The sequence below is a fragment of the Chlorocebus sabaeus genome, chromosome 27, assembly GCF_047675955.1.
Source record: "Chlorocebus sabaeus isolate Y175 chromosome 27, mChlSab1.0.hap1, whole genome shotgun sequence".
In the NCBI taxonomy this organism is placed as follows: domain Eukaryota; kingdom Metazoa; phylum Chordata; class Mammalia; order Primates; family Cercopithecidae; genus Chlorocebus; species Chlorocebus sabaeus.
In genome coordinates this window covers 11,330,739-11,347,263 of record NC_132930.1, presented here as the reverse complement: position 1 = coordinate 11,347,263, position 16,525 = coordinate 11,330,739, and the positions used below count along the sequence as shown (strand labels likewise).

At 45.6% G+C, this 16,525-nt stretch overlaps 1 protein-coding gene across 1 annotated transcript in view; it reads left to right on the top strand.

The window, feature by feature from the left end:
- KLB (klotho beta) overlaps positions 1-15,297 on the top strand; it is a 44,800-nt gene extending 29,503 nt beyond the window's left edge. The window contains exons 3-5 of the mRNA XM_008017616.3: positions 2,556-2,824; positions 12,942-14,085; positions 14,896-15,297. Coding sequence (XP_008015807.3) covers positions 2,556-2,824; positions 12,942-14,085; positions 14,896-15,281 — 1,799 coding nt within the window. The 3' untranslated portion in view covers positions 15,282-15,297. The remainder of the gene's footprint in view (positions 1-2,555; positions 2,825-12,941; positions 14,086-14,895) is intronic.
- Positions 15,298-16,525: the final 1,228 nt, after the last annotated feature.

The window sequence follows — 16,525 nt, the reverse complement described above, 5'->3', positions numbered from 1 at the left end:
TTTGTATTTTTAATAGAGATGGGGTTTCACCATGTTGGCCAGACTGGTCTCAAATTCCTGACCTCAGGTGATCCACCTGCCTCGGCCTCCCAAAGTGCCAGGATTACAGGCATGAGCCACCACACCCAGCCATTGTATTGTCCAATGTTGACAGAACTTTTTCATGTTATTTCCATGTTCTTTTTAAAATAAAAGTTTGAGAACAGAATCCTTTCAGACTAGAGCTACATCCTTAATTGGCAAGAAGATGCGTTTCATTCTTTATAAAGGACATAGTGCTAAAAGAGGTATGCTTAAAGTTTCCTCACAGTAGTACTTTATTCTGAGATGTTAAAAGTGTTTCTTGAAATTGTGATCTTTATACTCTTATTACACGAAGGTATGATGAAAAGGTCTGAAGACAAAATGAGTTGCTTCTATTGCTCCCAGTGACTTTTGGCCCCCACTTAGCCCCTCACTCCTTACTCTGTTACTCAAGTAGTGACATCTACAGGTGGGTAACAGAAACAATGGAGCAGAAGACAAGCTGAGGTTACAATGGTTCTGTTCCCTGGAGTTGGGCTCTATTTCACTCTCATATTAAGGAATTCTCTGGCCGGGCGCGGTGGCTCAAGCCTGTAATCCCAGCACTTTGGGAGGCCGAGACGGGCGGATCACGAGGTCAGGAGATCGAGACCATCCTGGCTAACACGGTGAAACCCCGTCTCTACTAAAAAATACAAAAAAAACTAGCCGGGCGAGGTGGCGGGCGCCTGTAGTCCCAGCTACTCGGGAGGCTGAGGCAGGAGAATGGCGTAAACCCGGGAGGCGGAGCTTGCAGTGAGCTGAGATCCGGCCACTGCACTCCAGCCTGGGCGACAGAGCAAGACTCCGTCTCAAAAAAAAAAAAAAAAAAAAAAAAAGGAATTCTCTGTGGATCTTTCTAAAATTCTGTTGCTCTCTTTAAAAGTCACAAGCCAGGAAGAAAATCCTAGGTGCCGCTGGAGAGAGCCTTCAGGGAGGGTCCTGAAGGAGAACCAGACCCTGCCACCCCAAGTTGCAGGAAGGAACAGCATGGAACCGAGCCACGCCCAGCTACAGGCCATGCACGTGGGGGCCAAGGCTGAGGGCTCTGCCTACAGGGTCTGGGTCAAACGCCATGCTCTTGGGCAGAAGGGGTGTCCACTCCCCAGGTGTTACCGTTCCACCTCTCCTTAGGGCCCTACAGCAGCTACAGACTAGAACCAGGGCCTGTTGAACATATTTATCTTCTTGGAAACTCTGGGCCTGGATTTTCCTCATTTAAGGAAAAGAATGTCATTGATAAAAATCCCAAAAATGCAGAGATGAGGAGGCATTTCTATGAGAGAAGTGAAATCTTTTAAGAAAGAAAAAAGGATTCAGGGCTAATTTGGGTATTTGTTGTTTGGATTGCTGCTGTTGATTTTCTTTTCTCTCTCTTTTTTTTTTTTTTTTTTCTTTTTTGAGATGGAGTTTTGTTCTTGTTACCCAGGCTGGAGTACAATGGCACAATCTTGGCTCATTGCAATCTCCACCTCCTGGGTTCAAGTGATTCTCCTGCCTCAGCCTCCTGAGTAGCTGAGATTGCAGGTGCCCGCCACCATCCCCGGCTAATTTTTGTATTTTTAGTAGAGACGAGGCTTCATTATGTTTCCTGACCTCAGGTGATCCACCCACCTCAGCCTCCCAAAGTGCTGGGATTACAGGCATGAGCCACCGTGCCCGGTCTGTTGATTTTCATATTTCATTTTTACACAATTCCTACAAGTTACTGAATAAGAGTTTTAAAGCTAGAAACGTCCTTAGAGATCCTATTTTCCAATCTTTTTTGTTTACAAATGAGGAAACTGAGGCCAAGAAACTTGCCCAATAGCATGCTCCCTAGAGCATAGCAGGGTAAGCGCCTCAGCACCCTGCTCCTTAGCTCGGCCAGTTCCCATTCTCTTACATCACTTTTCTTCTTTTACCTCCTTATGTCTACACTCATTTACGTTAATTCTAAAAGCAGATTTTTAGAAACTCCTTGGGCAGGAGTGTCCATGCCCCAGGTGTTACCATTTCACTTCCCCTTAGGGCCCGACAGCAGCTATAGACTAGAACCAGGGCCTGTTGAACACATTTCTTAGAAACTCTTGGCCTGGATAGTTTCCTAGAATTAATAGCTTATCCATAAACAAGAACCAACTCAGACTTGAAATAAGAAACTCTTGGTCATGAGCGGACATATGCATTGATCCCAAAGAGTTCTGGAAATTACCATGCCCTCTGACACAGATTTGCACACCAAGTCTCAGGAGTATTTAAGGTGTGATCCTTTAACTGTGACATTCAGTTGGTCCAAGCGGGAGTCGAGGGATCAGGAGATACCAGTCTGGATGAAAATAATTGCCACTTTTGAAGTATAAACATGAATTTTCTATTTGACACAGCAGACCTGAAAATTAGGGGAAAGGTTCGTTTTACAATATGCTGCCCTCTGGCACGTTAGTGAAATTGTAAACACGAACTAGAATGTTTAGGCCTCTGAACATCTCTGCTTTCTTTTCTCTGTGCAGCAATAAGGTTAGATGAAATACGAGTGTTTGGTTATACTGCCTGGTCTCTCCTGGATGGCTTTGAATGGCAAGATGCTTACACCATCCGCCGAGGATTATTTTATGTGGATTTTAACAGTAAACAGAAAGAGCGGAAACCTAAGTCTTCGGCACACTACTACAAGCAGATCATACGAGAAAATGGTTTTTCTTTAAAAGAGGCCACGCCAGATGTGCAGGGCCAGTTTCCCTGTGACTTCTCCTGGGGTGTCACCGAGTCTGTTCTTAAGGTAAGTGGTTACTTCCAAATTAACCATAAACTGGGGCAAACAGCACACACTATTTCATTTACTCAATGACAGCTGAGAGATAGCTGTCAGACAATATCAAATACCACAATTGTATGGAGGTTATGAAGGAGAGCTAGGGAAAGAGAAGGGAGAAAAAGAAGTAAATAGATGCTGAGAGCCTTTCATGGGCCAGAACTCATAATTGGTGATGGAGATGGAGAGGTGAAGAGGCTGCCCTCAAGAAGCATACAGTCTAGAGGGAACTTACTGTCATTTCTGTGTCAGGTTTTTGTTATAATAGTAATGTCAAAATGATAGGAAATTTGTTTTTAGATTTTTGTTTTGCCAAAAGCAAATTATTCGCAGTGCCTTGTTTAACTGATTCTTGCTGTTTCACAGAGTTGGGTAATTTGCCTTCTGAGGTCTCTATATCCCAATGGAGCCTTCCCACACGTCTCATTCCTCACCCCATTCAGCTGTCCTCAAAAGTCGTCTCCTCCATAAGGCTTCCCTCCACTCCAAAAACCATCCTCCTGTCACTTCTCTTCTTCTTTTCCTGCTTTTCTGTAGCATATTCGCCACCACCTGACATACTTTGTGCTTTCCACATTTGCCATACTTATCACCTGTTTCCCCTACTAGAATGCAAGCTGCATAAGAGCAGAAATGCCTGAGGCTTTGATGCCTGCTATATGCCTCACTAGGGCAGTGCCTGGCACATGGCAGGTGCTCGTCTTCTAGAACCAGGTGAATGAATGAGATCACCTTTTAGTTTTATTATTATTTTAACTATGCTACCTGGAAATCAAGAAATCACCTTTTAGAGCCAGATGAGACCTTAAAGACCTCCCATTCCAAATCCTTCATTTTGCAGGGGAGGAAAGTGAGACCTATCAACTTGCTGAGATAACGAGCGCTGGCAGAACTGTTAACATCCCGTCTTCAAGCTTCCAGATGCACAGTCTTTTTTTTTTTTTTTTTTTTTTTTTTTTGAGACGGAGTCTCGCTCTGTCGCCCAGGCTGGAGTGCAGTGGCCGGATCTCAGCTCACTGCAAGCTCTACTTCCTGGGTTTACGCCATTCTCCTGGCTCAGCCTCCCGAGTAGCAGGGACTACAGGCGCTGCCACCTCGCCCGGCTAGTTTTTTGTATTATTTTTAGTAGACACGGGGTTTCACCGTGTTAGCCAGGATGGTCTCGATTTCCTGACCTCGTGATCCGCCCGTCTCAGCCTCCCAAAGTGCTGGGATTACAGGCTTGAGCCACCGCGCCTGGCCCCAGATGCACAGTCCTTTAACTGCTATGTATGCACATTCTCTCTACTTCACCATTTTTTTTTTTTTCTGAGACAGGATCTTGCTCTGTCACCCAGGCTGGAGTGCAGTGGCACAGTCACAGCTCCCTGTAGCCTCAATCTCCTGGCCTCAAGTGATCATCCCACCTCAACCTTGAGCTGGGACTCCAGGTTCACGCCACTATGCCCAGCTAATTTTTGATTTTTTGTACAGACAGAGTCTTACTATGTTGCCCAGACTGGTCTGGAACTCCTGGGCTCAAACAAACATCCTGCCTCAGCCTCCCAAAGTACTGGGGTTACAGGTGCAAGCCACTCCATCCAACCTACTTAATGTTAAAACCCTCATCTTACAGGCAACGCAACTGAAATTTAGGGGGCGGTTACATAACTTGCCCAAGTTACCTAGGTCTGTCTTCCAATCGCTATGCTTTAAGACTTCACAGTACCACACTATTGCATTGTTTTTGGTTTTGTTTTTTCTTTTTGAGACAGAGTCTTGCTCCATTGCCCAGGCTGGAGTGCAATGGTGCCATCTTGGCTCACTGCAACCTCCACCTCCCCAGTTCAAATGATTCTCCTGCCTCAGCCTCCCAAGTAGCTGGGATTACAGGCACCTGCCACCATGCCTGGCAAATTTTTCTTTTTCTTTTTTTTTTTTTTTTTGGCGGGGGAGACGGAGTTTCATTCTTGTTGCTCATCGCCTAGGCTGGAGTGCAATGGCAGGATCTTAGCTCACTGCTACAACCTTCGCCTCCTGGGTTCAAGCAATTGTCCTGTCTCAGCCTCCCAAGTATCTGGGATTACAGGCATGTGCCACCACTCCCGGCTAATTTTTGTATTATTAGTAGAGACGGGGTTTCACCATGTTGGCCAAACTGGCCTCGAACTCCTGACCTCAGGTTATCCACCCACCTTGGCCTCCCAAAATGCTGGGATTATAGGCATGAGCCACCGCGCCCAGGCAAATTTTTGTATTTTTAGTAGAAACAGGGTTTCACCAAGTTGGCCAGGCTGGTCTCAAACTCCTGACCTCAGGTGATCCACCCACCTCGGCCTCCCAAAGTGCTGGGATTACAGGCGTGAGCCACTGTGCCTGGCTTTCTCTTTTCTTTTCTTTCCTTTCCTTTCCTCTTCTTTTTTCTCTTCTCTTCTCTTCTTTTCTTTATTGAGACAGAGTCTCACTGTGTTGCCCAGGCTGATGTGCAGTGGTGTGATCTTGGCTCACTGCAACCTCTGCCTCCTGGATTCAAGCAATTCTGCTGCCTCAGCCTCCCAAGTAGCTGGGATTACAGGTGCCCACCACCACGCCCAGCTAATTTTTGTATTTTTAGTAGAGATGGGGTTTCACTGTGTTGGCCAGGCTGGTCTTGAACTCCAGGCCTCAAGTGATCTGCCTGCCTCAGCCTCCCAAAGTGCTGGAATTACAGGTGTGAGCCACTGTGCCCAGACATGCTTGTATTCTATTAATAGAAGCATATGGAAAGACAACAAGATGTACAAGGATTGAGACCAGACAAAAGGGTTCAAACCATGAATTAGCAAAGTTCTCAGGTTATGAATCTCAACCCCTATGGACATTTATTTATATTTATATAATTATGTATTTAATTTTTTTTTTTTTTTTTTTTTTTTTTTGAGATGGCGTCTCGCTCTGTTGCGCAGGCTGGAGTGCAGTGGCACGATCTTGGCTCACTGCAAGCTCCGCCTCCCAGGTTCATGCCATTCTCCTGCCTCAGCCTCCCGAGTAACTGGGACTACAGGCGCCCACCACCACACCCGGCTAATTTTTTATATTTTTAGTAGAGACGGGGTTTCACTGTGTTAGCCAAGATGGTCTCGATCTCCTGACCTCGTGATCCGCCCGCCTTGGCCTCCCATAGTGCTGAGATTACAGGCATGAGCCACCGTGCCCGGCCATAGTTATTTATTTTTGAGACAGAGTTTTGCTTTGTTGCCCGGCTCACTGCAACCTCTGCCTCCCCTGTTCAAGCAATTCTCGTGCCTCAGCCTCCTGAGTAGCTGGGATTACAGGCGCCTGCCACCCTGCCCAGCTGATTTTTTGTATTTTAGTAGGGACAGGGTTTCACCATGTTGTCCAGGCTGGTCTCAAACTCCTGAGCTTAGGCAATCTACCTGTCTCGGCCTCCCAAAGTGCTAGGATTACAGGCGTCAGCCACCGTGCCCAGCTGTGGATATTTATTTATTTGAAATAGTCTCACTCTGTCTTCCAGGCTGGAGTGCAGTGGCGTGATCTCAGCTCACTGCAATCTCTGCCTCCTGAATTCAAGCGATTCTCCTGCCTCTGCCTCCAGAGCAGCTGGGATTACAGGTGCCTGCCACTATGCCCAGCTAATTTTTGTATTTTTAGTAGAGATAGGGTTTCACTATGTTGGCCAGACTGGTCTCGAACTCTTGGCCTTAAGCAATCTGTCTGCCTCAGAATCCCAAAGTGCTGGGATTACAGGTGTGAGGCACTGCACCCAGCTCCCTGTGGATATTTAAACAAGACTTTAGCAAGAGCTCAGGGTGATGAAGGGGGAAAGGTATAGAGAGCAGAATAAACACAGTGTCTCATCTTCAGCTTGTGTCCCCTCCAGAGCCAGTTCCTGCCTCTTCCTTCACATGGCAGAGGCAGGAGAGTTCAATACTATTCATGTTCAGATTTTGCTGAGTGTTCCAAAAATGTCTTTTTCCCTATCACTTCAATTGAGTTTATATTTTTCAAAATTCCAGACCTAGCAAAGAAAGACCCCGGGAGATATAAGAGTTCCTTTGCCTGCCTGTATGGGAGACCCAACCTACAAGTTCCTGCTTCAGCTAAAACCCACCTGTTCCTTAGATACTGTGAATGTCTGCCCCTTCTACATTTCAGAGCAAGAACTGACCATGGGGTCGGGAAAAGCAGTTCTGTGATCTGTCAGGTCTGGGTTTCATGCTCATCTCTGGAGCCCAGCGAGGAGCCAGCTTCACTTGAACCACTTGGATTAAGAATGAGGATAAGGCTGATTCGAGTGCACTGGTGTTTACAACTTATTGGTTACAACCAGTTGTAGATTTCTGTTCCTTCTCTACTCCCACTGCTTCATTTGGGTAGCCTAAACCGAAAGAAAGAAAGAAAGAAAGAAAGAAAGAAAGAAAGAAAGAAAGAAAGAAAGAAAGAAAGAAAGAAAGAAAGAAAGGAAAGAAAGAAGGAAAGGAAAGAAAGGAAGGAAAGGAAGGAAAGGAAGGAAAGGAAGGAAAGGAAGGAAAGGAAGGAAAGGAAGGAAAGGAAGGAAAGGAAGGAAAGGAAGGAAAGGAAGGAAAGGAAGGAAAGGAAGGAAAGGAAGGAAAGGAAGGAAAGGAAGGAAAGGAAGGAAAGGAAGGAAAGGAAGGAAAGGAAAGAAAGGAAGGAAGAAAGGAAGAAAGAAAGAAAGAAAGAAAGGAAGGAAGGAAGGAAGGAAGGAAGGAAGGAAGGAAGGAAGGAAGGAAGGAGAGAGAGAGAGAGAGAGAGAGAGAGAGAGAGAGAGAGAGAAAGAAAGAAAGAAAAAGAAAGAAAGAAAGGAAAAGAAAAGAGAGAGAGAGAGAGAGAAAGAAAAGAAAGAAAGAAAGAAAGAAAGAAAGAAAGAAAAGAAAGAAAGAAAGAAGAAAGAAAGAAAGAAAGAAAGAAAGAAAGAAAGAAAGAAAGAAAGAAAGAAAGAAAGAAGAAGAAAGAAAGAAAGGAAAGAAAGAAGACTGGTTTGCCAAGAAAAATTATGGTGCTTTTTGAAAAATCAGCCAATAAATATATGAATAGACACTGTGTACACAGAAAACTAGATGTCCTCTATAGGGAGACTGACAAAATTAAAGTAATACTTGAAAAATATTACTTAGCCAGGCCGGGCGTGCTGACTCACTCCTGTAATCCCAGCACTTTGGGAGGCCAAGGTGGGAGGATCACTTGAGCTCAGGAGTTTGAGACCAGCCTGGCCAATACGGAAAAACCCTGTCTCTACAAAAAAAACTGGGTGTGGTGGTGTGGGCCTGTAATTCCATCTATCATTCCATCTACTCGGGAGGCTGAGGCAGGAGTATCACTTGAGCCCAGGAAGTGAAGTTTGCAGTGAGCCGTGATCGTGCTACTGTACTCCAGGCTGGGCAACAGAGCAAGACCCTGTCTCAAAAAAAAAAAAAAAAATTATGAAGCCTAACTTTGCACATTTCTGTCTTATTTTCCCTAGCCTCTTAGCATTCTTTTCTCCTCCAACGTTTTACTTTGGAAAATTTCGAACTTATCCAATAGAAATGCATATTCCCTTCATCAAGACTGACTGTTAACATGCTGCCATATTGGTTTCAATTCTGCCTCTCTCCCTTTTTTTTTTTTTTTTTTGAGACAGGGTCTCAAAAAAACCTCCACCTCCCAGATTCAAGAGATTCTTCTGCCTCAGCCCCCCAAGTTATAGGCGCCTGCCACCACGCCCAGCTAATTTTTTGTATTTTTAGTAGAGACGGGGTTTCACTATTTTGGCCAGGCTGGTCTCGAACTCCTGACCTCGTGATCCACCCACCTCGGCCTCCCAAAGTGCTGGGATTACAGGCATGAGACACCCGGCCTCTGCCTCTCTCTTTCATAAACTTTCGATAAATTGCAGACATCATTATACTCCACCCCAAAATATCTCAGCATGTATCTCCTTTTTTTTTTTTTTTTTTTTTTTTTTTTTTTTTTTTTTTTTTGAGACGGAGTCTCGCTCTGTAGCCCAGGCTGGAGTGCAGTGGCCAGATCTCAGCTCACTGCAAGCTCCGCCTCCCGGGTTCACGCCATTCTCCGGCCTCAGCCTCCCGAGTAGCTGGGACTACAGGCGCCCGCCACCTCGCCCGGCTAGTTTTTTGTATTTCTTAGTAGAGACGGGGTTTCACCGTGTTAGCCAGGATGGTCTCGATCTCCTGACCTCGTGATCCACCCGTCTCGGCCTCCCAAAGTGCTGGGATTACAGGCTTGAGCCACCGCGCCCGGCCTTCAGCATGTTTCTCCTAAGAACAAGGACATTCTTATGATTCCCAGGAAATTTAACATTGACTCAACGCTATCTAAAATACAATCCATATTCAATTTTTTTAATGTTCCAAAAATGTCCTTTATGGATTAAAAAAATCTTTGATTAAGAATGCAAACAAAGATCAAACGTTGGTTGTCATGTATCTTTAGCCTCCTTTAATTCAGGGCAATCACCTCATGGCACTGCCCTGTTTGAAGAGTCCAGGCCAACTGCTTGTAGATTTCTCTGGTTGTCTTCTGAGTCTAATGACTCAGTTAACCATTTCTGGAAATAATACTACATAGATGATGTGCCTTTTTATCACATCAGGAAGTCAATGATGTCAATTTGTTTCATTACTGAAGATATTACTGTGGTTGAAGTAGTATCACCAGATTTCTTGGCTAAGGTGGCATTTGTGGCTAGGCACACTTGTTCACTCCTGTAATCCCAGCACTTTGAGAGGCCAATGTGGGTAGATCACTTTGGTCGAGGATGCAGTCTAGTGTGGGTGACAGAGCAAGACCCTGTCCCTCCTCCCCACTCCCCCCCACAAAAAAGAAAAAAAAGGTGACATTTGCCATGTGGTAACTTTTCCATTTTTAATTAAGAAGTAATCTGATGTTGGCCAGGCTCAGTGACTCACACCTGTAATCCCAGCACTTTGGGAGTCCAAGGCAGGCATATCACTTGAGGTCAGGACCAGCCTGGCCATTGTGGCAAAATCCTGTCTCTACTAAAAAAAAAGAAAAAAAAAAAAAATTAGCCAGGCATGGTGGCACAGGCTTGTAATACCAGCAACTTGAGAGGCTGAGGCAGGAGAATCACTTGAACCTCAGAAGCGGAGGTTGCAGGGAGCCAAGATCGCACCATTGCACTCCAGCCTGGGCAACAGAGCGAGACTGTCCAAAAAAGAAAAAAAGAAGAAGTAATCTGATGTTGATACTTGGGACTCTATGAATATCCTATTCCTCAACAACATTTCACTCCATGGTTTTAACATTCTTTCATGGGCCGGGCCGGGCCCAGTGGCTCACACCTGTAATCCCAGCACTCTGGGAGGCCAACGTGGGCGGATCACCTGAGGTCAGGAGTTCAAGACCAGCCTGGCCAACATGGTGAAACCCTGTCTGTACTAAAAATACAAAAAAAACTAGCCGGGCACGGTGGCAGGTGCCTGTAATCCCAGCAACTCAGGAGGCCGAGGCAGGAGAATCGCTTGAACCCAGGAGGCGGAGGACACAGTGAGCCAAGATTGTGCCATTGCACTCCAGCCTGGGGGACAAAAACGAAACTGTCTCAAACAAACAAACATTCTTTCATGAACCTTGCCTTAATTGTTACTTTGTAGATTGTAAAATGGTAAATTTCTAATCGGATTATTCCCTCTACATTTATTAGCTGGATTCTCTTAAATTTGATGTCTTGTAATTCATTATTGTCATTATGATATTGTTCCTTTTGATGCTCAAATTGTTTCTAATTTAGTCAATGGGACCCCCTCAAGCGGTTCCTGTCTTTTCCACATTTCCCTTTCAGTTTTTAAGCACTTCCTTATTTTCTGGCACAAGATGCCCCAGCTTCATCTCATTCTTCTCCTAGATAAAGCCATTTCTCCAAGGAGTACAAGGTCCTTTTGGTGGGACATGGGATTTTAGAAACAAGCTCTGGGAGCTGGGGTTGGGATTGGGATGCATCATCTTTAACTAGAAAATCAACCTCTTAGCAGATTAATCATACACACTTGCCGAGACTAATGCTTTCTGAAGGTTTTTAATGTAAGACATTTTTATTTGATCTTGCCTTGCCCCATAGCAAGACTGCCTTTTATAAACATCCTTTCAATACCATGTTCTGAGTTTTCAAAACACTGAAACTGACCATCTAGGCTAGGAGGATTTTACTCAAATAATTAATTATATACAGATTTAACTTCATGCTCACATGATCAATGTTCTCTTAGTTTAATGTTCTAGATAACTGGTTGGCAGATGGCAAATGGGCAGTGATATGGTTTTGTAATTAAACTATGAAAGATGACACACGAAAAAACAATTAGAGGGAAAATATTTACCGAAGGTTAATTATAGTTTTTTTCCTGGTGTATTTATTTACCGAAGGTTAATTATAGTTTTTTTCCTGGTGTATTTAAATTCTGTCATGAGGGAGAAAAAAGTACTTTAAAACAAGTACATAACTTTTACTTTCCCTTATTAATCTTGAATTTGGAAATGTTTTTCTTAAGGGCTTTTAGTTTAGACTCAAGGGCCTAGCAGGCAATTATTGCCACTAGGGAAAATGAAACCCACGTCATGACTACATTGTGTTTGTACAGTGCATTAGAGTTCCCAGGGTCACTGAGTCCTCACAGCACACCTGTGAAGTGGGTGAGATTACTCCATCACTATATAGCTGCCAAGTCTGAGTTTCAAAGGGGCAGAACTAGAACAGGAGTCCAGGGCTCTCTCCTTCGTGGAGAGACAAAGAATGAGACACTGTCGGATCCAAGTGTCAACCTTGGGAGTTTCTGGGGATATTCTACTGTCCTTTCCACCCATAACCCAAGCGCCTTGCATAGAGAACGTGTCAGCATTCTGTTGGATTAATAAATACTATGTTCTCACAGGCACATGGGTTGGGAAGACATGATGGATGCAAATGTGATTTCGCTTGGACTTTTCTTTTTTTCCTTTTCTTTTCTTTTTTTGCTCTTGTTGCCCAGGCTGGAGTGCAATGGCGCGATCTTGGCTCACCGCAACCTCTGCCTCCCGGGTTCAAGCGATTCTCCTGCCTCAGCCTCCAGGGTAGCTGGGATTGCAGGCATGCGCCTTCATGCCTGGCTAATTTTGTATTTTTTTTTTTTTTTTTTTAGTAGAGACGGAGTTTCTCCATGTTGGTCAGGCTGGTCTCAAACTCCCGACCTTAGGTGATCTGCCCCCCTCAGACTCCCAAAGTGCTAGGATTACAGGTGTGAGCCACTGCGTCCAGCCTGGACTTTTAAAATAGAATTTAGAGATATGCATTCAGCAAATGCAAGGGGTCATTGCCTACCCTATGGTACCAGCCTCTTTTAGGAACTGTGCCTGGGGTCAACCAGCCTCCTCTTCTCAGTGAAATCTCTACAACAGGAATTTCCTTTTTTTTTTTTTTTTGAGACGGAGTCATGCTCTGTCACCCGGGCTGGAGTGCAGTGGCCAGATCTCAGCTCACTGCAAGCTCCACCTCCCAGGTTTACGCCGTTCTCCTCCCTCAGCCTCCCGTGTAGCTGGGACTACAGGCGCCCGCCACCTCGCCCTGCTAGTTTTTTGTATTTTTTAGTAGAGACAGGGTTTCACCGTGTTAGCCAGGATGGTCTCGATCTCCTGACCTCGTGATCCGCCCGTCTCGGCCTCCCAAAGTGCTGGGATTACAGACTTGAGCCACCGCGCCCGGCCTACAACAGGAATTTCAACTTTGTCTTCAATTTATAGCAGGGTTTAGAATCTATCTTTTGTTATTGCTTTTAACTGAGTGTACCAAGCCAATTTCCTGATGCATTTGAACAGAATCACATCAAACCCCACCATGTAACCTGGGGTTTAAAGTCAAACGAACTGGAAAATGGCTTCCCAATGTTTTCTCCAACAACTTGTTTTCTAAGCCAGGGCCTGGGTGTGGCTCCTTCTCTGTTTTCTGGTCTCCCTGGGAGATTTCAAGGACTGGAAGAGGCCTGGCGGTGGCTTAGGCCTGTAATCCCAGCACTTCGGGAGGCAGAGGTGGGCAGATCACTTGAGCCTCCACCTGCCAGCGCATGCTTGACCTGAATGAGCTTGTTTTTCACAGCCCGAGTCTGTGGCTTCGTCCCCACAGTTCAGCGATCCTTACCTGTACCTGTGGAACGCCACTGGCAACAGACTGTTGCACCGAGTGGAAGGGGTGAGGCTGAAAACACGACCCGCTCAATGCACAGATTTTGTAAACATCAAAAAACAACTTGAGATGTTGGCAAGAATGAAAGTCACCCACTACCGGTTTGCTCTGGATTGGGCCTCGGTCCTTCCCACTGGCAACCTGTCCGCGGTGAACCGACAGGCCCTGAGGTACTACAGATGCGTGGTCAGTGAGGGGCTGAAGCTTGGCATCTCCGCGATGGTCACCCTGTACTATCCGACCCACGCCCACCTAGGCCTCCCCGAGCCTCTGCTGCACGACGGCGGGTGGCTGAACCCATTGACGGTGGAGGCCTTCCAGGCCTACGCTGGGCTGTGCTTCCAGGAGCTAGGGGACCTGGTGAAGCTCTGGATCACCATCAATGAGCCTAATCGGCTAAGTGACATCTACAACCGCTCTGGCAACGACACCTACGGGGCGGCGCACAACCTACTGGTGGCCCACGCCCTGGCCTGGCGCCTCTACGACCGGCAGTTCAGGCCGTCACAGCGCGGGGCCGTGTCGCTGTCGCTGCACGCGGACTGGGCGGAACCCGCCAACCCCTATGCTGACTCGCACTGGAGGGCGGCCGAGCGCTTCCTGCAGTTCGAGATCGCCTGGTTCGCTGAGCCGCTCTTCAAGACCGGGGACTACCCCGCGGCCATGAGGGAATACATCGCCTCCAAGCACCGGCGGGGGCTTTCCAGCTCCGCGCTGCCGCGCCTCACCGAGGCCGAGAGGAGGCTGCTCAAGGGCACGGTCGACTTCTGCGCGCTCAACCACTTCACCACTAGGTTCGTGATGCACGAGCAGCTGGCCGGCAGCCGCTACGACTCGGACAGGGACATCCAGTTTCTGCAGGACATCACCCGCCTGAGCTCCCCTACGCGCCTGGCTGTGATTCCCTGGGGGGTGCGCAAGTTGCTGCGGTGGGTCCGGAGGAACTACGGCGACATGGACATTTACATCACGGCCAGCGGCATCGACGACCAGGCTCTGGAGGATGACCGGCTCCGGAAGTACTACCTGGAAAAGTACCTTCAGGAGGTGCTGAAAGGTAAGGGCGGGGCCCCTTCAGACACAGGGCAGAGCGAGATTTCTGACAAGAACAAAGAATGAGGGGGGCAGGCTAGTGCCTCACGGCATCCGATTTGTGGCACCCAAGTCCTGTCAACTGAATTTTGTCTTGAAAACTGGCCTATGGATTTTTGAAAAATTTTTTAAATCATAAAAGTAACACACACCCATTATAGAAAACTGGGCACGTTGAGAAAAGTTTTTTAAAAATCACCTGAAATCTCACTCCCCAGGATAAACAGTCACTATTGTGGATTACTTATTTTCAGCATGCTTGCTAGGCTTTAAAAAAAAATTTTGTGGGTACATAGTAGGTGTATAAATTTATGGGATACATGAAATGTTTCCATACAGCCATGCAATGTGAAATAACCACATCATGGTAGCCTAAGTGAGTGAGCGAGCGAGTGGGGAAAACCAACTGTGATTCCCGGGCTGCACCAAGAGCACGTCTGAGGTTCACAATCAGGCCAAATAGGCAACATTTTTCTGCTTGTGACCCTTTAAACAAAAGTGACAACCTTCATTGCTCTGCTCCTTAAATTTGCTTTCTCCTCCAAGAGTTTTTGGATTATTTATGGATCAAAGTTTCACAAATTTACTTTATACACATTTTCACCTTCTCCTTTACATAGATCATAAAAGAATAAATGTCAAAAAAAAAAACCTCCAATAAAAATCACTACCTTTATTATGGGCATAATTTTAGGTTGTTTCAATGAAAACTAAATTCTTGTTCAAAGATATTTCAGTCCGTTTATGATTAATGTTAATTTCTGATCTTTTTCAGCATACCTGATTGATAAAGTCAGAATCAAAGGTTATTATGCATTCAAACTGGCTGAAGAGAAATCTAAACCCAGATTTGGATTCTTCACATCTGATTTTAAAGCTAAATCCTCAATACAGTTTTACAACAAAGTGATCAGCAGCAGTGGCTTCCCTTCTGAGAACAGTAGTTCTAGATGTAGTCAGACCCAAAAAAACACAGAGTGCACTGTCTGCTTATTCCTTGTGCAGAAGAAACCACTGATATTCTTGGGTTGTTGCTTCTTCTCCACCCTGGTTCTACTCTTATCAATTACCATTTTTCATAGGCAAAAGAGAAGAAAGTTTTGGAAAGCAAAAAACTTACAACACATACCGTTAAAGAAAGGCAAGAGAGTTCTCAGCTAACCTGATCTTATTTGTCTGCATGACAGACAGCTTACAAATTCATTCCAGTTCCATATGCTGGTAACTGACAGGAGATATACCTGTATTATAGAAAAGACAATTTGAGATACAGCTGTAACCAAGGTGATGACAATCGCCTCTGCTGTGTGGTTCAAAGAACTTTCCCTTAGGTATTGACATCAGTGAATTCAGTTATTGGATGTAAACATAAAGGCTTCATCCTGACAGTAAGCTATGAGGATTACATGATACATTGCTTCTTGAAGTTTGATGAACTGTATTCCATCATTCTGCTCTAGCTTTCATCTCTACCAATAGCTACTTGTGGTACAATAAATTATTTTTAAAAAGTAAAACTTTGGGCCGGGCACGGTGGCTCACACCTGTAATCCTAGCACTTTGGGAGGCTGAGGCGGGGACATCACCTGAGGTGAGGAGTTCAAGGCCAACCTGGCCAACATGGTGAAACCCTGTCTCTACTAAAAACACAAAAATTAGCCAGGCGTGGTGGCAGTGGTGTCTATAATCTCAGCTACTTGGGAGGCTGAGGCAGAATTGTTTGAACCCAAGAAACAGAGGTTGCAGTGAGCCAAAATTGTGCCACTGCACTCCAGCCTGGGCGACAACAGCAAGACCATCTCAAACCACCACCAAAAAAAGCAAAAGCAAAACTTTGTAACTGGATAGTCAGTGATACATAATATATATTCTGTCACTTCTAATAAGGTGCTTTCCCCTTTAGGTCAGGGTGGTTCTAAATGGAAAGAAAACACAGTAATAGGGTAAGTAGTGCTTGTCTAAGCCAGTTACAACACTGGCTTAAGTACTGATCTTAAGGGGATCAAGCCCTTCATTTTTCTAACAACAACAAAAAATCACCTACAGAATATCTAATTTGTGATCTTTTACTAGATCTGATTTTTTAAAATAATGTAATTTCCGGCCAGGCATGGTGGCACACACCTATAATCCCAGCACTTTGGGAGGCCAAGGCGGCTGGATCACCTGAGGTCAGGAGTTCGAGACCAGCCTGGCCAACATGGCAAAACCCCATCTCTACTAAAAATACAAAAGTCAGTCGGGCATGATGGCGGGCACCTGTAATCCCAGCTACTCGGGAGGCTGAGGCAGGAAAAACGCTTGAACCTGGGAGGCAGAGGTTGCGGTGAGCCAAGATTGTGCCATTGCACTCCAGCCTGGGGGACAGAGCGAGACTTTGTCTCTCAAAATAAAAAATAATAATA